Source organism: Monodon monoceros, unplaced genomic scaffold (assembly GCF_005190385.1).
Source record: "Monodon monoceros isolate NGI ecotype Baffin Bay Population unplaced genomic scaffold, NGI_Narwhal_1 Super_Scaffold_13, whole genome shotgun sequence".
In the NCBI taxonomy this organism is placed as follows: Eukaryota; Metazoa; Chordata; class Mammalia; order Artiodactyla; family Monodontidae; genus Monodon; species Monodon monoceros.
This window is the reverse complement of record NW_021703769.1, coordinates 46894937-46916457: the sequence shown is the minus strand read 5'-3', so window position 1 is coordinate 46916457 and position 21521 is coordinate 46894937. Positions and strand designations below refer to the sequence as shown.

General features: G+C 47.1%; 1 protein-coding gene across 2 annotated transcripts in view; it reads left to right on the top strand.

Moving 5' to 3' along the window:
• The window catches only part of DTD1 (D-aminoacyl-tRNA deacylase 1), a 138563-nt gene that overhangs the window by 6084 nt on the left and 110958 nt on the right, over window positions 1-21521 (top strand). For both annotated transcript variants that reach the window (XM_029220907.1, XM_029220906.1), the window contains exons 3-4: window positions 1069-1304; window positions 19755-19861. In XM_029220907.1, coding sequence (XP_029076740.1) covers window positions 1069-1304; window positions 19755-19861 — 343 coding nt within the window. The remainder of the gene's footprint in view (window positions 1-1068; window positions 1305-19754; window positions 19862-21521) is intronic.

Genomic DNA, 21521 nt, shown 5'->3' with positions numbered 1-21521 from the left:
TCGCACATGTACTTCAGATGCTTGGATCCATTTTCTCTGCCCCTGGTGCCCAGAGCCTACATGTGACGGTTGCCCAGTTGTCCCTTTTGTATTAGGTTGAAAACCAGACTTGGAACCAAGCTCCCGCTGAGGTGTTGATGACTAGTTCAATAACACTCACGGATGTTGGTATTTTAAAAGCTGTCCCCTGGATTCGCAAAGAGGGAGCAAAGTGGTGTAGTGGTTAAAAGCCGGGGGACTGGTCTGAATCTCTCCGTGGCTCTGACAAAATGGAGAGCTAGTACCTAACCTGGTTAAGAGCAATGACTCAACATAAGGCAGACCCCCCTGTGGAGAAGGGGTGATGAATAGCGCCCACCGCAGAGGGTGCCCATGTAAGGTGTCGGCGAATGAGTATTTGTTCAGGCTTTGAACATGTCTTCAACATCATCCAGAAAGGTGGCTTCAAATTGCACCTTTCACGGAGGTAGTTCTTTGTCATTCGTCTCAAGTCTGACCTTATAAATGCTACCTGGTCCTCCTCCTTGCCAGGGTGGCCGTCCTTTGTCATCCACGTGTATAGGGAAAGCCCCACTGGGGCATAAGGAGCATGTGACATAGTTGTCAAGGTGTCTTTCCCCAGATCGTTTTGCATATCTGCAATGACCATGAGTTTTCTCCAGGGTATTTGCTGAATTGTTCATTTTGAGAAGTTCCAAGAAAGGGTATAAAAGCGGGGCATCATTTATTCCAGTGTAAAGATGGAATTCTGTAAAAAATCAGAATTGAGCCCATGTTTTGACACATCCGGTTCCCACTGGAAGCTGCTGTGAATTGGAGGGGCTGACAAAAAAAAAAAGCGCAAATCGCCAATCAACGCTAAGAGGTAGGACTATTATTACCCCTATTACAGATGCAGAAACTGAGGCACAGAGTAGAAAGTAACTTGCCTATGGTCACCCCTGCTGTAAGTGATGGAGCCAGCACAGTGTCCCTAGTCAGCAGGGTGCTTGTGACATTTGGGGGTGTGGGTGTGTCTGGGGGGGGCTTATGATTCTTCAGGTAGCGCTCACCCCTGTTTTCCCCCAGGGTCCGGAAGATCTTAAACCTGCGTGTGTTTGAGGATGAAGGTGGGAAACACTGGTCGAAGAGCGTGATGGACAAGCAGTACGAGGTGCTGTGCATCAGCCAGTTCACCCTGCAGTGCGTCCTCAAGGGGAACAAGCCCGATTTCCACCTGGCGATGCCCTCAGAGCAGGCGGAGGGCTTCTACAACGGCTTCCTGGAGCAGCTACGCAAGGCATACCGGCCGGAGCTTGTCAAAGGTAGGCGGGAGCCCAGCGCTCAGGAGGGCGTCCCCTGGACACTTCCTGGCAGGGGAAAGGCAATCAGCAGATGCAACATTTCCTTTTCCAGAAAGTTCACTGTTTACGCTTATTACTTTCTTAAAACAGCATAAGGGCCGCTGCCGCCGCCGCTCTTGTGCGTGTCCTCTGAATGCCCCAGTACCGTTTACCCTTCTTTATTCTTCTGTCCACATTTGGAATGTTTAGCAACCCAGCAGTGCGCTTGATATAGTGGTGGTTCATTTCGGTTGCTTATCCTGCCCAACAGAGAAATACACCTGCCAGACGCCGATGGGAGGCATGTGTCATTTTAAATTTCTAGGAGCCATATTAAAAAAAAGAAAAAGAAACAAGTGAAATTAATTTTAAAACTGTAATTCATTTAGCCCAGGATATCCACAATATTCTGATTTCACCCTGTCGTCAATGTAAAGAGTTATTAATGAGATAACTCACGTTCCTTCTTCTTACTGAGGTCTTTCATTCTCACAGTGCATCTCGATTCAGACCAGCCACATGTCCAGCGCCTGGTGGCCGTGTGTGGCCCTCGGCTGTCATTTGGACAGTGTAGGCTTAACGGCTTGTCGTGGGGACTGCCAGCCTAGCCTGACTGATCAAGATTAAGCCTAGAAAACGCCTGAGAAGAGTGGGCCTGGTTTGTGGGAGGATTATGAATCGGAACTTATGAATCTTCTTAAGAGGGGGAGTTTCTAGTCTGTTTTCATGTTCCTAGTGTGCTTTTCCTTCAAAGTTACTGGGAAGCGTATTTAGCCTCCTTTGGTGACGCACCTCAGGGTGAGAACTTGCTCAGCAGGATGTCTTCTTCCGAGTCTGACTGCAGCTGCTCCTGCTGCTGTCGGACTCTCGTAGCTGTTGAGTAGTTGTTAATAGTTGACTCTGTAGTGTTTCCTACACTTTAACTTTCTCTCAGTGGGTTAGACAAACCCAGGTCCCTTTGTTATCGGGCCTGTTTTCAACCGTAAGTAATAAAAGTCACGACATGACTTTGGAGCTCTGTAGCAGAGCCCCGCATCTCTGAGGGTCGTCAGCTCCTCAGGTGGCTCTGTGTTCTGAGGAGTGATGTTCCAGCCCCTCACTGGTATTTCCTTTCATTTTAATTCTCCTCTTACTTGTGTCAGGTGTCCATTTGCCAACAGGACAGATGGATTCTATGTGATCAGGACCCTCCCGCCTTAAATCAAATCCTGCTCTTTACTTGGGTCCTGGTAGAGCAGAATATATTCGCTTCTTCTGGGAGCATCCAAGTTTAGAACTCCATTGACACGTCCGATCGTGGATGTCCACTGGGGTCCTCTGTCCGTCGTGGATTTGCTGCAAACAAGGTTCTTCCCAGAATTAGCAATTAAGTCAAGTGCTTTGAATAATAATTTTTCTTGTCTGAGGCAAGGATTAATGCTGCCAGCATTGTCTTCTCTGCTTGATGTTTATAGAATCATCCCATTTCTGAGTAATCTCAGATGTATTTGGGGATGCACTGAAGTCCTTTGAAGGATGAGCAGAAGGAATATCATGAAAGGCTTCCCTGGTGGTGCAGTGGTTAAGAATCCACCTGCCAGTGCAGGGGACACGGGTTCGAGCCCAGGTTCGGGAAGATCCCACATGCCTCAGAGCAACTAAGCCCATGTGCCACAACTACTGAGCCTGTGCTCTAGAGCCCACGTGCCGCAACTACTGAAGCCTTCACGCCTAGAGCCCGTGCTCTGCAACAAGAGAAACCACCGCAATGAGAAGCCCGCACACCACAACGAAGAGTAGCCCCCGCTTGCCGCAACTAGAGAAAGCCTGCGTGCAGCAGCGAAGACCCAACACAGCCAAAAATAAATCAATTTATGTATAAAAAAAGGAATATCATGAAAGCACAGGTGAGGGCCCTTTCCATGGGAGAACAATGATGATCGTGAAGGAATGCTTGAGTGAAAACAAAACCACTTTCGTCTGAAGCCTTAAAGAGGAGCATTTTATTATGCAGTGCTTTGTGTTCCTAAAAACACCTTTTACGTTTTGAAAAAAATCTGTATTCCATCCAGGTAATTATATGAAGTGCCTGAAGCAATGTACTGTAAACAGTATAATTTTATAATGGATCAGAATTTAAGCTCATGGGATATGATACCTCTGGTCATTTTGATGAAAAATCAACATGAATTATGCCACGGGTTTTCATCAGAATTTATTTTCTGCTCCTTTGGGCTTTCAGAGGCACTGCAGTGATTTCCCAGGGCCTCACTCACTCTTCGCCTTTTGTCTGCTTTATGGTCTCTAGTGGAACCAAGTGCAGGGAGCGTGTTTTACGTGCTTGCTGTCTTTTGGTAAATTTTGAGATTCTGGCTTCCAGCTCCGGTACGGAAAGGCCTCTGTGACCTGGAGGGAAGATGGAACACAAACTGCTAAATACGTTTTCTTTCTTTTAGGATTTTCAGGACCTCTTTAGTGACTTTAAGACTTAAAGGAGTTTAATTCGAAAATTAAAACATTTAACCCTAACCCTAAAAAATTTAAAAAACTTTCCAGTTTTATTGAGGTATAATTGACCTCTAACACTCCATTAGTTTTAGTTGTACACCATGGTGATTTGATATACACATATATTGTGAAATGATCACCACGATAAGTTAACAGCCATCACCTCACATGGGTTGACAGTTAAGGTAAAGATGCTGTACCTCACATCCCCAGAACTTAGTTATCTTCTAACTGGAAGTTTGTACCTTTTGACCACCTGCACCCTCCAACTTTGGCAACCACCAGTCTCTTCTCTGTATTTATGGGTTTGTTTTTTTTTAGGTTTCGTAATATAAGTAAGATCAGACAGTGTCTTTCTTTGTCTAACTTTTTTCACTCAGTGTAAAGCCCTCACGGTCCATCCATGTCGTCACAAATGGCAGGATCTCCTCCTTTTGTGGCTGACTGGTATCCCACTGTGTGGCTAGACCACATCTTCTTTATCCCTTCATCACCAGTGGACATTTAGGTTGCTTCCATGTCTTGGCTGTTAGTTTAATTAGACATTAATTTTCACTCCCTTCCTCTTTAATGACTGAAACTTTATTTCAAATGCGTATTTAATTTGCTTCTCTTACTTGTTGTTAAGGGCTGGATGGAGGGTGTAAACTCTTCCTATTTCCCCTGCTGAAAGATTCAGACTTTTCTTTTTATCCTGAGTTATTTCAAGTCTTTGGACAGTGACAACAGTGAAAGGATTTTCTTCCCGCCTATACCTGTATCTTCTTTATTATTATTATTATTTTTGCGGTACGCGGGCCTCTCACTGTTGTGGCCTCTCCCGTTGCGGAGCACAGGCTCCGGATGCGCAGGCTTAGTGGCATGGCTCACGGGCCTAGCCGCTCCACGGCATGTGGGATCTTCCCGGACCAGGGCACGAACCCACGTCCCCTGCATCGGCAGGCGGACTCTCAACCACTGTGCCACCAGGGAAGCCCGCCCCTAGCTATTCTTAATTGTTATTTTTCTATATGCATTTTAAAATCAGCTTGTCTAGTTCCAGAAAATAATCTCTTATTTTTATTTGGTTTGCATTAAATTTATAAATTCATAATTCCTTTGTTTCATGATAATAATTACTCTTAGCATATTTCCTTACCTCCCTTAACTGTTTTTTGGGACAAACTGCAGCCCTGGCAGGACGCCAGCCTCAGCCTACCCTGGGCCCGTGCAGCTGAATGTGGCTGGAGACAACGTCCACATCAACTGGCCTCACGGTCATGACCTTGACCTGCAAGGTGGCTCAGCAGTTGTGATACATCGGCCTGTTCATTCACTCGACTGTTCTCTCTCCTGAAAGCTCCATCCTCACCTTAGCTATTGACCTTACTTCCCATTTTCCTGAGAAAACGGAAGCACTCAGAAGAGAACTTCCAGAATTCCGTCTGCTCCACCTGCTGGCATCTGCACCAGGAACCAGCCTGCCTTCCTTCGAGGTGGCTGACCCCATGCTCTCCCCTGTGCAGGGACTGAGCAGGGATGTTCTTCTGCCCCCTCTTCTGTCTCTGAGTCAGTTTTGCTCCCCCATGCCCAGACCATCCCCACCAGCTTACAGATCTGCTGTTGGTCCTCCCATCGTGGAGACAGCCTGTCAGCCCCACCTCCAGCTCCTGCCCCAGTTCTCTGCTCCACTTGACTGCGTGGTCTGTGGAGGGCTGTGTGCCCCCATCCCACTCCAGTCTGCCTTTGCTCCTCTCACCGCCGTAGCTGCTCTTGGCAAGGCACCATGCCCCCCACTTGGTCAGGTTAGTTCTCATCCTCAGCTCAGCGGCCCATCAGCAGGTTTAGTCCTGTTGCTTCCTCCCTCCTCTGTGGGACAGTAGTCCTTCACTGGGCGTTTAGGACTCCGCACTCTCCTGCTTTTCCTCCTGCTTCACCGAGTGCCCCTTCTCAGTCCTTGGTTACTTCTTTCTACTTCCTCGGCTTTGTAACATTAGAGGGCTCTGGCCTTTGAACTTTTCTCATTTACACTGGGCCCTTGGGCATCTTGTCCAATGGCTTTTAAAAGCCATCTAGGGAATTCCCTGGTGTTCCAGGACTCCGCACTTCCATTGCAGGGGGCACAGGTTCGATCTCTGGTCAGGGAATTAGGATCCTTCAAGCCGCATGGTGTGGCCAAAAAAATAAAATAAAAATTAAATTCTTAAAAGCCATCCATGTGCGGGTGACTCCTGAATTTCTCTTCCAGCCTGGACCTCCCCAGCCTTTTTGTTGCTTTTCTTTTTGCCACGCTGCACGGCTTGAGGGGGTTTTGGTTCCTAGGCTGGGGATTGGGCCTGAGCTCCTATACTGGGAGCACTGAGTCCAAACCTCTGGACTAACAGAGAACCTCAGACCCCAGAGAATCTTAATCGGTGTGAGCTCTCTCAGAGGTCCTCATCTCGGCACCAAGACCTGGCTCTGCCCAACTGACTGCAAACACCACTGCTGGGTGCCTCAGGCCAGACAACCAACAACACAGGAACACAGCCCCACCCATCAAAAAAAATGAGATGACAAAAAATATGTTACAGATGAAGGAGCAAGGTAAAAACCTACAAGATCAAATAAATGAAGAGGAAATAGGCAATCTACCTGAAAAATCAGAGTAAGGATAGTAAACAAGATCCAATCTCGGAAATAGAATGGGGGCATGGATCAAGAAAATACAAGAAATGTTTAACAGGGACCTAGAAGAACTAAAGAACAAACAAATAGTGATGAACAACACAATAACTGAAATGAAAAATACACTAGAAGGAATCAATAGCAGAATAACTGAGGCAGAAGGACGAATAAGTGAGCTGGAAGATAGAATGGTGGAAATAACTACTGAGGAGCAGAATAAAGAAGAAGAATGAAAAGAAATGAGGACAGTCTCAGAGACCTCTGGGACAACATTAAACGCACCAACATTCAGATTATAGGGGTCCCAGAAGGAGAAGAGAAAGAGAAAGGGTCTGAGAAAATATTTGAAGAGATTACATTCAGAAACCTAACATGGGACAGGAAATAGTCACCCACAAGTCCAGGAAGCTCAGAGAGGCCCATATTGGATAACCCTAAGGAGAAACATGCCGAGACACATATTAATCAAACTAACAAAAATTAAATTCAAAGAAAAAATATTAAAAGCAACAAAGGAGACAAGCCTCTTAGATAGCCTCATCCACCAGAGGGCAGACAGCAGAAACAAGAAGAACTACAATCCTGCAGCCTGTGGAAAAAAAACCACATTCACAGAAAGATGGACAAAACGAAAAGGCAGAGGACTATGTACCAGATGAAGGAACAAGATAAAACCCCAGAAAAACAACTAAATGAAGTGGAGATAGGCAACCTTCCAGAAAAAGAATTCAGAATAATGAGAGTGAAGATGATCCAGGGCCTTGGGAAAAGAATGGAGGCAAAGATCGAGAAGATGCAAGAAATGTTTAACAAAGACCTAGAAGAATTAAAGAACAAACAAACAGAGATGAACAATACAATAACTGAAATGAAAACTACACTAGAAGGAATCAATAGCAGAATAACTGAGGCAGAAGAACGGATAAGTGACCTGGAAGACAGAATGGTGGAACTCACTGCTGGGGAACAGAATAAAGAAAAAAGAATGAAAAGAAATGAAGACAGCCTAAGAGACCTCTGGGACAACATTAAATGCAACAACATTCGCATTATAGGGGTCCCAGAAGGAAAAGAGAGAGAGAAAGCACCCGAGAAAATATTTGAAGAGATTATAGTCGAAAACTTCCCTAACACGGGAAAGGAAATAGCCACCCAAGTCCAGGAAGCGTAGCAAGTCCCATACAGGATAAACCCAAAGAGAAACACGCCAAGACACATAGTAACCAAATTGGAAAAAATTAAAGACAAAGAAAAATTATTGAAAGCAGCAAGGGAAAAATGAAAAATAACATACAAGGGAACTCCAATAAGGTTAACAGCTGATTTCTCAGCAGAAACTCCACAAGCCAGAAGGGAGTGGCATGATATACTTAAAGTGATGAAAGGGAAGAACCTACAACCAAGATTACTCTACCTGGCAAGGATCTCATTCAGATTCTATGGAGAAATCAAAAGCTTTACAGACAAGCAAAAGCTAAGAGAATTCAGCACCACCAAACCAGCTCTACAACAAATGCTAAAGGAACTTCTCTAAGTGGGAAACACAAGAGAAGAAAAGGACCTACAAAAACAAACCCAAAACAATTAAGAAAATGGTCATAGGAACATACATATCGATAATTAACTTAAACGCGAATAGATTAAATGCTCCAACCAAAAGACACAGGCTTGCTGAGTGGATACAAAAACAAGACCCATATATATGCTGTCTACAAGAGACCCACTTCAGACCTAGGGACACATACAGACTGAAAGTGAGGGGATGGAAAAAGATACTCCATGCAAATGGAAATCAAAAGTAAGCTGGAGTAGCATACTCATATCAGATAAAATAGACTTTAAAATAAAGAATGTTACAAGAGACAAGGAGGGACACTACATAATGATCAAGGGATCAATCCAAGAGGAAGATATAACAATTATAAATATATATGCACCCAACGTAGGAGCACCTCAATACATAAGGCAAGTGCTAACAGCTATAAAAGAGGAAATCGACAGTAACACAATGATAGTGGGGGACTTTAACACCTCACTTACACCAATGGACAGATCATCCAATATGAAAATAAATAAGGAAACAGAAGCTTTAAATGACACAATAGACCAGATAGATTTAATTGATATTTATAGGACATTCCATCCAAAAACAGCAGATTACACTTTCTTGTCAAGTGCTCACGGAACATTCTCCAGGATAGATCACATCTTGGGTCACCAATCAAGCCTCAGTAAATTTAAGAAAATTGAAATCATATCAAGCATCTTTTCTGACCACAACGCTATGAGATTAGAAATGAATTACAGGGAAAAAACCGTAAAAAACACAAACACATGGAGGCTAAACAATACATTACTAAATAACCAAGAGATCACTCAAGAAATCAAAGAGGAAATCAAAAAATACCTAGAGACAAATGACAATGAAAACACGATGATCCAAAACCTATGGGATGTAGCAAAAGCAGTTCTAAGAGGGAAGTTTATAGATATACAAGCCTACCTCAAGAAACGAGAAAAATCTCAAATAAACAATCTAACCTTACACCTAAAGGAACTAGAGAAAGAAGAACAAACAAAACCCAAGGTTAGCAGAAGGAAAAATCATAAAGGTCAGAGAAGAAATAAATGAAATAGAAACAAAGAAAACAATAGCAAAGATCAATAAAACTAAAAGCTGGTTCTTTGAAAAGATAAACAAAATTGATAAACCATTAGCCAGACTCATCAAGAAAAAGAGGGAGAGGACTCAACTCAATAAAATTAGAAATGAAAAAGGGGAAGTTACAACAGACACCGTAGAAATACAAAGCATCCTAAGAGACTACAAGCAATTGTATGCCACTAAAATGGACAACCTGGAATAAATGGACAAATTATTAGAAAGGTATAACCTTCCAAGACTGAACCAGGAAGAGATAGAAAATATGAACAGACCAGTGACAAGTAACGAAATTGAAACTGTGATTAAAAATCTTCCAACAAACAAAAGTCCAGGACCAGATGGCTTCACAGGTGAATTCTATCAAACACTCAGAGAAGAGCTAACACCCATCCTTCTCAAACTCATCCAAGAAATTGCAGAGGAAGGAGCACTCCCAAACTCATTCTATGAGGCCACCATCACCCTGATACCAAAACCAGCCAAAGATACTACAAAAAAAGAAAATTACAGACCAATATCACTGATGAATATAGATGCAGAAATCCTCAACAAAATACTAGCAAACAGAATCCAACAACACATTAAAAGGATCATACACCATGATCAAGTGGGATTTAACCCAGGGATGCAAGGATTCTTCAATATATGCAAATCAATCAATGTGATACACCATATTAACAAACTGAAGAATAAAAACCATATGATCATCTCAATAGATGCAGAAAAAGCTGTTGACAAAATTCAACACCCATTTATGATAAAAACTCTCCAGAAAGTGGGCATAGAGGGAACCTACCTCAACATAATAAAGGCCATATATGACAAACCCACAGCAGACATCATTCTCAATGGTGAAAAACTGAAAGCACTTTCTCTAAGATCAGGAACAAGACAAGGATGTCCACTCCTACCACTATTATTCAACATAGTTTTGGAGGTCCTAGCCAGGGCAATCAGAGAAGAAAAAGAAATAAAAGGAATACAAATTGGAAAAGAAGAAATAAAACTGTCACTGTTTGTAGATGACATGATACTATACATAGAGAATCCTAAAAATGCCACCAGAAAACAACTAGAGCTAATCAGTGAATTTGGTAAAGTTTCAGGGTACAAAATTAATGCACAGAAATCTCTTGCATTCCTATACACTAATGATGAAAAATCTGAAAGAGAAATTAAAGAAACACTCCCATTTACCATTGCAACAAAAAGAATAAAATACCTAGGAGTAAACCTACCTAGGGAGACTAAAGACCTGTATGCAGAAAACTATCAGACACTGATGAAAGAAATTAAAGATGATACCAACAGATGGAGAGATATACCATGTTCTTGGATTGGAAAAATCAATATTGTGAAAATGACTATACTACCCAAAGCAATCTCCAAATTCAATGCAATCCCTATCAAATTACCAATGGCAGTTTTTACAGAACTAGAACAAAAAATCTTAAAATTTATATGGAGACAGAAAAGACCCTGAATAGCCAAAGCGGTCTTGAGGGAAAAAAACAGAGCTGGAGGAATCAGACTCCCTGACTTCAGACTATACTACAAAGCTACAGTAATCAAGACAAAATGGTACTAGCACAAAAACAGAAACATAGATCGATGGAACAAGATAGTAAGCCCAGAGAGAAACCCACGCACCTATGGTCAACTAATCTATGACAAAGGAGGCAAGGATATACAATGGAGAAAAGACAGTCTCTTCAATAAATGGTGCTGGGAAAACTGGACAGCTGCATGTAAAAGAATGAAATTAGAACACTCTGTAACACCATACACAAAAATAAACTCAAAGTGGATTCGAGACCTAAATGGTAAGACCGGACACAATAAAACTCTTAGAGGAAAACATAGGAAGAACACTCTTTGGCATAAATCACAGCAAGATCTTTTTTGATCCGCCTCCTAGAGTAATGGAAATAAAAACAAAAATAAACAAATGGGACCTAATGAAACTTGAAAGCTTTTGCACAGCAAAGGAAACCATAAACGATGAAAAGACAACCCTCAGAATGGGAGAAAATATTTGCAAATGAAGCAACTGACAAAGGATTCATCTTCAGAATATACAAACAGCTCGGGCAGCTCAATATCAATAAAACAACTGAATTGAAAAATGGGCGGAAGACCTAAATAGACATTTCTTCAGAGAAGACATACAGATGGCCAAGAGGCTCATGAAAAGATGCCCATCATCACTAATTATTAGAGAAATGCAGATCAAAACTATAATGAGGTATCACCTCACACCAGTCAGAAAGGCTATCATCAGAAAATCTACAAACAATAAATCTGCAGAGGGTGTGGAGAAAAGGGAACCCTCCTACACTGTTGGTGGGAATGTAAATTGATACAGCTGTTATGGAGAACAGTATTGAGGTTCATTACAAAACTAAAAATAGAACTACCATATGACCCAGCAGTCCCACTACTGGGCATATACCCTGCGAAAACTATAATTCAAAAAGACACATGTACCCCAGTGTTCCTTGCAGCACTATTTACAATAGCCAGGACATGGAAGCAACCTAAATGTCCACCAACAGAGGAATGGATAAAGAAGGTGTGGTACATGTAATTGAGTTGGCCAAAAAGTTCATTTAGGTTTTTCCGTAAGATGTTATCAAGCCTGAACGAACTTTTTGGCCAACCCAATACAATGGAGTATTACTCAGCCATAAAAAGGAACGAAATTGGGTCATTTGTAGAGATGTGGATAGACCTAGAGACTCACACAGAGTGAAGTTAGTCATAAAGAGAAAAACAAATATATTAACACATATATGTGGAATCTAGAAAAATGGTACAGATGAACCTATTTGTAGGGCAGGAATAGAGACGCAGACATAGAGAATGGAGATGTGGACACAGAGGGGGAAGGGGAGGGTGGGACGAATTGGGAGATTAGGTTTGACATAAACACACTACCATGTGTAAAATAGCTAGTGGGAGCCTGCTGTATAGCACAGGGAACTCAGCTCGGTGCTCTGTGATGACCTAGATGGGTGGGATTGGGGGTGGGGGGTGGGAGGGAGGTCCAGGAGGGAGGGGATATATGTATACGTGTGGCTGATTCACTTCATTGTACAGCAGAAACTAACACAACATTGTAAAGCAATTATACTCCAATTTAAAACAATAGTGTATTTCCTCCAGCTTCTATTGATAGTATTTGACATGGCCACAGTGCACTTAATAAGACCAGGAAATTAACTTTGCTGAAGCACTGTCGAGTGAACTACAGACCTTGCTTGAATTCTGCCAGTGTTCCCACTGGCGTCGTTTTCCTGGTCCCAGGATCCAGTCCAGAACCCACGTTGCACTTGGTCGTTGCGTCTCTTCCTTAATCTCTTCAGGGGGTGACGGTTCCTGGGTCCTTCCTTGTCTTTTGTGGCCACTTCTGAAGGGTGACTTGCTTGGTCAGTTTGTCTGTCCGTGTTCCGCAGCATGTGTTTGCCTGAAGTCTTTTTGACGTTAGGTTCGGGTTGTGCGTTTTGGCACGAACACCACGGAGGTGATCTTGTACATTAGATCCTGGGTACCTGCTGTCGATCAGTCTGCTTATTTGGCAGATTTCTCTCTGGTCAAGTTATTCTTTTCCTCTTTGTGTAAATATCCTGTGTGGAGATACTGTGAGACCGTGCCAATATCCTGATATCCAACACACCCCGCCCACTGATTTTATCTTCATCCCTGGTCTTTGCTGCAGCAGTTATCACTGAGGTGTTTGCCCAGTCGGTCCATCTTTTTAAGTGTCAGCTGTGCTGCCTGGGAGGCGGGGAAGGTCATCAGGGTGCCTTCGTTACCCGAATGTGAAAAAAGCAGGTCACCACATAGTCTTTCTCCAGTTCAAAGGAGCGAACTTCCCTCGCTAGCCAAGTGTTTCATTTTTAAAGGAAGGGGAGTTGAATTTTTTCCAGTGTCTTTTTCTCTAAGTGTTAACCTGGTGAATGCCCTTCCTAATCAGGAGCTGTGCTGACTCACCCTTCACTGGTCACTGCACCGTGTTCCTCTGGTGTGTGTGCCTGTGAGAAACTGCCCACACGTTCCTGTACAGTTTTTTACCTCTGTATTCAAAGGCGAAAGTGGGCTATGCTTTTTTTTTTTGTATATCCAGTTTCTATATTAGGGTAATACTAGCCTTGCAGGATAAATTGGAAGGCTTTTCATCGTTTTCTGTTGGTCTGGACCAATTTAATCAACAGGAAGTATCTGTTTTGTTGTTTTTTTTTTCCGGTACGCGGGCCTCTCACTGTTGTGGCCTCTCCCGTTGCGGAGCACAGGCTCCGGACGTGCAGGCTCAGTGGCCATGGCTTATGGGCCCAGCCGCTCCGCGGCATGTGGGATCTTCCCGGACCGGGGCACGAACCCGTGTCCCCCGCATCGGCAGGCGGGCTCTCAACCACTGCGCCACCAGGGAAGCCCCGGAAGTATCTGTTTTAATAGATCTTGTCGGACCAGCCCTTTGGGTGGCCTTCCTTGGTCACGGCCCTGGTCAGGATTCCCAGGACCCTTGAGCCCCTGTAGGCAGTTTGCCTGTGTCTCCTATCCGTCTGGAGTTTCAAATGCATCAGGAGGAAGCGTACAGATTTTTTTGCGGGGTGATTTAGAACGATCTCTGCATCTAGAATCATACCCTTTTCTCATTGTGGTTTGTTAGATGTATTTTCCCCCTTTGCTCTCTATCAGAGTTTTTAATATTTTTTCAGAAAACTAGCTCTTAATTTATCAAGTCTGGTTATATTTTTTTGTTTGATATTTTATTATTTTCCCTTAATCTTCACTTTCGAAATTCTGCATACCTTTTGTGTGTGTCGTTTATTTGGCTTCTTTTCCTGGTTCCGTATTTCACGTACTTTCAGTCTTCTTTCCTAACAGGCGCATTTAAGGCCCCAAACTTCACTTTTGCTTGGCTCCTCTTTCCCCCATCAGCAGCTCCCACGGGCCTGACCTTTGACATGCACACAGAATCCAGCAGCTACACACGGCGTCTGCGGCCCCCGGCCCGGCTGCCGCCTCTCCTCCCACCCAAATTGTTGCGACAGCTCCCTAGTGGGTCTTCCGCCTCCACAGCAGCCCGAGTGAGTCACTTCCCCATGGATGCTGATCCTCAGGTTAGAACAAGCTTTCAGGCTTGGGAAATGTTTTGGGATTCCCTCTGTCTTCTCAACAACAGATACAAGAACCATTACATATATAGGTGTCCATGGGGGTGGGGGGCTTGCCGGCCGCTTGAGCCCTGGGGCTCTAGCCCAGGAGGTGGCGGGAGCTGATGGCAGGTGGTCCGGAGCAGAGGCTCCCTCTGAATGAGGGTCAGAGTTTACAGGCTCAGTCCTTTGAATCCATCTTTAAACACTGAGGCTGCTCCTGCTGTGTGTCTTTTGTCCCCAGAGCCCCTGAATTGGGTCAGAACCTTGCTGTGAAGCCCCTCCAGGGCCACTCTGCTCCCAAGGTGAAAGACTTCTTCCCTAGTCTGTGTCCTAAACCGTGTCCAGCCTTGGCCCGGCCCAGCACACGAGAGGTTCTGCAGTGAGGTGAAGTGACGGTATTAATATATTCCAATAATAAATACATGAGAAACTCATAATAAAAAGCCAACGACATGGAGAGGACCTGAGCTTAACTATAAACCCTCGCCCATTATCACAGTCCCAGGGAAAAGTTACAAATCAAGTTTAAGTTCTGTGTCATATTCAAGTCTAAAGGAGTTAAAGTCTGAAATCAGACCCCGTGGCCGGACGAGCTCAGAAGCTGCCCTCCCTGGTTTCTCACTCAGCTGCTCTTGGTGGAGGGGAGTCTGCCTGGTGGAATAGGTTCTTTCAGAGCCCTGGCCTGGCTCTGTCACACACAGGTCCACTTGGGCCCTTTAGGGCCCCAGACACTGCATTGTTCTCTCGTGCCTCAGTGAGGAGACCGGGCAGCCTTGGACACAGGTATCCCAGGCAGCAGGACGCCGAGGACACCGGCAGAGCCCGGGGAAGTCTGAGCAAAGCTGGTGGTCAGGGATGACCTTGCCTTGAGCCTCCCTGTCGTGCAGGATGGGCGACTTCAGAGCTTCAGCTAGGACGAGAATTTAACCTCCCAGCGAGGGGTTAATTTTGGTCCTAGGCATTTACCATCTTAATGTCTGTTTCCACAGAAGCTGCCCCTGTTCTTAGGTCTGCGGTTTGGAATTGGGGACGCCCCTTTGGGGACAGGTGCCCTCACTTTCCTGTGAGGAGGCACTTTCCATCCTGGGCCACAGGGCCTGTCCCCCAGTGTCTCTTACTGTGGAGTCCTGGTCCCCGGATGCCTGCTGCCTAGAGCGGGTGTCTCCCTCCAAGGCCTGAACCACCATAGAGCCAAGCAGAGACCGGCAGTTGGGAGGGACTTGGGCCCAGGGAGAAGCCTCAAGATTCCGGTCAAGGTTGCTGTTCTGCAGCCTCTGTGACCCTGAGTATGGCATGGAGTCAGGTGGTGGTTCTGACGTGCCCACCTGGGCCTGGCCCTCATGCTCTGAGAAATCCAAAGGGCCTGGAATGCACCCTGTTTCTGACAACTGAGTATTTCCCCGGCCAAGGTACTTAGGAGATGCCGTTCCTTGAGCCCTGGTCTCTGCTCTCCAGGCCCCCTCGAGCTAGATCCTTACCCCAGTGGTGGTGCCCCCCTGGGCTGGGCTGGGCTGAGCTCTCTGGGGAGCCGGGGGCCAGGAAGCAATCGGACTCTGTAGAACGGACAGAGCTGCCCTAGCGCCATGCGTCCCCCAGGGCCACACTCCCACGGGGACCAAACTCCTCCAGCCCCATGGCCCTAGCCTCACCACCTGCTTATTTTGAGCCCCCGATTCCACCCGTTTGCTTGATTTCTTGGTCCCCAGCCTGTCACTCGATGTTGGGGTCCCCATCAGTAACCCCTCTCCCCTGCGTGCCCAGGCTCAGAACAGGTTGAAAGGAGAACAGAGAGGAAGACTGGGCGGTGAGGATGCATCCTGACGGCAGAGGGAGCCGCCTTTGGTGGGGAGCTTAGATGGGCGGGCCTGAGGCTCAGTGTCTGGTGCGGGTGTCCAGGACCATCTGCGGAGGTGGGCCGAGCCCCAGCTGGGTCCCAGCTGTGCAGGGCCGGCCCTGGAGAACAGAGAACACTTGTGTGCAGGGCCTTCTGCTCTCCCCAGTTTTCTTCAAAAGCATCTTCTTCAGTTGCGTTTTCTGCTATCCCACCCCCCCCCCCCCCCTTTTTTTCATATCCCCCCCCCGCCCCCCCCCCCCGGCCCCTTGGCCCATATACCACATGGACAGTGGTAGGAGTGATAGCAGTGATAGGGACCAGGTTTCCTGCATGCTGACTGCTGGGCTCTGGGCCTGGTGCCCTGCCTGTACTAACTCACGTGCACCCTCCTTGTGGTGACCGGCCTGCTGTCATCCTGCAACAGACTGGGTCACAGAGAGGCAGGGCAGGGCTTCTCGTTGGGTGGTGGCAGGCAGTCAGCCTTTGCAGGTAAATGGGGCGCTCTGGTTTGGGGCTGGTAGAGCCCTTGGACCCTGCAGGGTTGGCCCCAGTGGGGAGTCTTCCTGCTGGAAACATGTGGGACTTATATTTAAGAGTGACTTGGTTATGTCATCACTGGAGCCTAGATGTAGTTTTGTAGATATGTTTCTGTCTTTTAAGATTATTTAAAACAATGTTTTTATTTTCCCTGGCCAATGTAATTTTTCTTGGGGGCTTTCCTCTTTGATGTGGACTGGAAAAGAATGTTACCATTTTAAGATCTCTCAAAACATGTCTTTGGATTTGTTGTCCGTACAAATGGAAATTCAGATAATAGTCCTGTTCTTAACTGAAGAAAAACAGGAAAAGAAAATAAATTTCTTGCTACTTGGAATGATAAACACGGTGAAGCATATGCCGTATATCCTGACAACAGAAATTCAAGGTCGGAAATAATTCCTTTCCTCCTGAGTCTGCCTTCAGCTTCCCTGAGGAGTGCAGGAGCTGAAATTTGCTCCTAATTGTAGCCGTAATTTTAGCCTGCAATTAAACACATGATTTCATCCCAGCTGATGTCTTTTTAGCTCTTCTGACATGCATAACACGAAAGCTCTGTAGATTTGAGCGGCCACTTTAATCTGATGGGAGGTCACAGGAAGTCACCGTTATCTGAGCACGACTGGCTGCCCAGTGGGAACTAGATTCATCTTGCCTCTAAAAAGGGCACACAGCTCGTCTTCTCTCGGTTTCCAGGGCTACTGTCTGTGCCTGTTCTGCTGAGACCCTCTGTGAGGTCAAGGGTCATCAGAACGAGTGCCAGCAGGTGGGGCGGTGTCGAGCTGGTGGGAGTCCCTTGCTGCTGCAGCGGGTCTGGTATCCAGAGCCCCGGAGCCAAGCTGCTCTGAGGAGGGAGCTGGAGGGGCTCCTGGTTCAGGCCTGTCCTGGGCTGCTCTTCTCGGCCTGTCGCCCAGAGATTGGCCTGTCCTCCGGAGGTCGGCCTGTCTCCTTGGAGGTCGGCCTGTCTGCCCAGGGGTCAGCCATCTCCCCGGAGGCCAGCCCGTCTCCCCAGGGGTCAGCCTGTCTCCCAGGGGTCGGCCTGTCTCCCCAGGGGTCGGCCTGTCCCCCCGGGGTTGGCCTGTCTCCCCAGAGGTCGGCTCTCTCCCCGGAGGTAAGCCTGTCCCCCAGAGGTCGTCCACCCCATGAAGCGAGGGCTCCCTGCCCCGGGGAGCATGGGGAGCACCAGAATGAAACAGGTTTCCCTCCTCCAGGTCCTGAGAGCCCATCCTTGCTGCGGTGCATGGTGACCCCCAGGGCTGGCATGCAGGCGTGGTCCCCGAGTGTGATGCTGAGAGCAGACCCTGATTCTGCACAGGCACGTGCCGGCCGCGACCCTGAGCGCTTCTGTGCTCGGTCTCCTTGAACTTTCACCATGACCCAGGGCTTCTCACTGGTCTCCCTGTGGTGCAGTGTGGTGCACTCGGAGCTGGTTGGGGGCTGGGTCCAAGTCTTGTTGCCCTTCACATCCTGAAGCTGGTGGAGCCTCCTCCAGGGAGCCCCTCTGATTCCCTCCTCATCCCCTAAGGGGGGGGACTCTGACCTCCAGGGTCGGGATTCCTCAGGGTTGAACGCATCATCACCACCCTGCACCCACCTGTCGCCTGTGAGACCCTGGGCCATGAGTGCCGGGCTGTCTGCGCCCCTGAGCTGAGCAGGGTCTTCTGGTCTCCAGCAGTGAGCCTGGCGCTTCATTGCTGTGAGTTAATCTTCAGCGGGGCATGGATCTCGCCCTCTCTCTACTCCTTCATGGTGGGAGGTAGCAGAAGGGCTCACACTGTCTTTACGCTGTGGACCCGGCACCTTCTCCCTGTTGGGTTGATCAGGAGCGGTGTGCAGTCACTCGAGCAGGTGTCCGCATGTGTCATCGGCTGCGTTTGGACCCAGTGCACATCAGAAGTTCTCGGGTGGATGGAGGCAGCGTTCGGATGATTGCGCGGCACCAGCTCTCAGAGCATGTGCTGGGCTTTCTTTACAAACGTCGTTTGTGAAGAACGTCGTTCAGCATTCGGGGGTTGATTAGATACAGTTTGATTGATCGGACACAGTTGGCGTGGGTTTGGGTTAGAAGGTTCGGAATAGGACATGGAGAGGCACTCATTTCTGGGGCGGTCCGTGGCCACTTTGAGGATGCACCCCGGGAAGCAGGATGGCTCTGCAGCCTCGCTGGGGTGTCCCCTCGGTTCTCTGGCCTGTGGGACCTTCTGTAGGTTGACCTGCCTTTTGGCCTCACGGTGAGGGACCCCCCCTCCGTGTCTTACACAGAGGGGCCCGCCGGCCGCTCACAGGGCCGTGTATGAGGTTGTTCTGGGGGAGCCTCCTAAGCTCTTTGCCTACTGTGTTTGGTTTGTTTAAAAACGTTCGTTAGGAAACATGCAGAGAACAGACACTGGGGGCTCACTGGCCAGGCAGTCTCGTGCTTCACGTGTCTCTCAACTGCCCTGCCCCCCCACCCGTATGGAGGTCGCTACCGCCCTGCCTTTGCTGTTCGTCTTCCTGCCGTGTTTCTTCATGCACCTCTCTCCACAAGTGATAGAATTTGTTTTGGTGTTTGAACATACCATCTAAATGGTGTTGCACTGATGTGTCCTCGCCACCGTTTAAAAATCACATTGTGGGTTTGAGATTTGCTGCATTGACAGGCGTGGCCGCCGAATGGTATTCTGTGGGAGAATTCAGGCAGAGGTTCTGCATTGGTTCCCCTCCGGGACAGTAACACTGGGTCCACTTTCTCTCTTATAAGCACTGCCAGAGTGAACACCCTTGGCTGTCTCCTTTTGGATAAGAGATTCTAGAGCAGACGCCCCAAAGTGGAATTCCAGGCTTGTAGGGTTTGTTCAGCTTGAACTTGACCTCCACAGTGGTTGTACACTTTACCTTCTCAGTGTCTCACAGGCCTGTTAACCCACGTTTTCCCTGACCCTGCCCTCTTGCCAGGTCTGCAGAGTATGCGGAGGCCCTTTGCCATGTGGTTTTGTGTTTTCCTTACTCGGAGGTGCAGAGGGGGGAGTTGGGCGGTCCTGCTCCCGGGTTTCTGATTACCCTGATCGAGGTTAGCTTTAATCTGAGGTCTCCAACTCTTGTGACCGTTGGAATTGCTCTTACAGATGGCAAGTTTGGTGCCTACATGCAAGTTCACATTCAGAACGATGGGCCTGTGACCATTGAACTGGAATCTCCGGCTCCTGGTGCTGCTACCTCCGACCCAAAGCAGGTAAGCCCAGAGTCAAGGGTTGGGTCTGTCTCCTGGGAGCCGGTAACATCTTTTGACCTTGATTTATTTCCTGGAGCACTTCTGTGTCTGAGGTGGAGAAAACGCCTCATCGTAGTAACCTAGAGTTTATTCGCTACATCCCTTCCCGAGAACGCACCTGTCGCCCCGCGTCTTCGTGCTGCGGCCTTGCCTCCACCTGACTCCATTCCAGAGCCCAGTCCTCCGCCAGGCTGGTCCTGGGCGAGGTGCCTGGGCGTCCACGGGCCGCTGGGTGGCAGCAGAGGAGTGGCACGGCTCCCCTCGGCCGGACCCGGTTCCCGAGTGTGGAATGGTTGCGTGGAGTGGGTTTATCCCAGGTGTGGGTAGATGTGCCACCTGAGGGTCTTTGTAAATCCTTATTTTTCTAAAGCAACGTCTGACCTGGATTTGCTGCCAACTCTGTAAGCTTTCAGAAAAAATTTAATTAAACTAGAGAAAGGAAATCTGTGCTAGTCCTTGTGAGCTGTGTGCTTCTCATAGGTGCTTAGCACTTCTGAAGGCTTTAATTAATGCAGCTGCTCTGTGGCCTTTGCGAGGCAGGAGGGCAGGAGGAGTGAGAGCTGGGGGCGGGCAGCCCTGTTCTCCCCCTGCCCCCGCCTTCCGGGACACCGAAGTGGAAGGATGCAGGGGTGGCGGGGAGCATTATGTAAACGTAAAGCTCTGTGACCTGTTCAAAGTCATCATTTCCAAGGGGAACAGACCTTTTCTTTCATGTTACTGATTCTTTGGATGATAGAGAAGCAGGAACACATCTGGTGCAGTAGTGCTGGGCTTGAAAGGTGATAATTGAGCTTCCTGGAATTACTGATAACATGAAAGAAAATCACAAGTGAAAAGTCCACATGAAAAATTAAACTTTTTATTTTGATGTAACTTGAGACTTACAGGCAAGTTGAAAAGAGTCAGAGTTTCCATATGCCCTTTACCCGGTATCCCCTAAATTTCCCGTTTTATGTAATCACAGTCTGCTCATCAAAATGTTGACATTAATATTGATACAATACTGTTCGCGATGCTACAACCTTACTTAAGTTTCACTAGTTTTCTCTAGCGTCCTTCATCTGTTTCAGGATAATCTGGGATCCCATGTGGTGTTTACGGCCTTTCCCGGTCCTCATGGCTTTGGTCTGCTGCTTCTGTAGAATGTGCCTCGGTTTCCTTCCCTGTGGTTACACTGAGGTTATGCATTTGACAGGTTCATCTTTACCTTGTTTCGCAGGATACCGGCCTCTCCCGGTTTCCTCTTGCGCCTGGCTGTTCTCCCTCTGCTTTTATTTGATCACTGTTTCGTTGTTTTGATTTATTATTCTGCTTCAACTGTATTTGGAGAGAAAATTTAGTCAAGTTTTTTTCATTCTAAATATTTTTCTAGAAGTGATAGAATAATACATGAAATCTTTAGGCTCTTCAACCTTCTTGAGCGAGCACCCCCTCTTTTCTTCTTTACCATAAAGAAAAAGACAACATTTTTCTTTTTTTTCCGGTACGCGGGCCTCTCACTGTTGTGGCCTCTCCCGTTGTGGAGCACAGGCTCCGGACGTGCAGGCTCAGCAGCCATGGCTCACGGGCTCAGCCGCTCTGCGGCATGTGGGATCCTCCCAGACCAGGGCACGAACCCGTG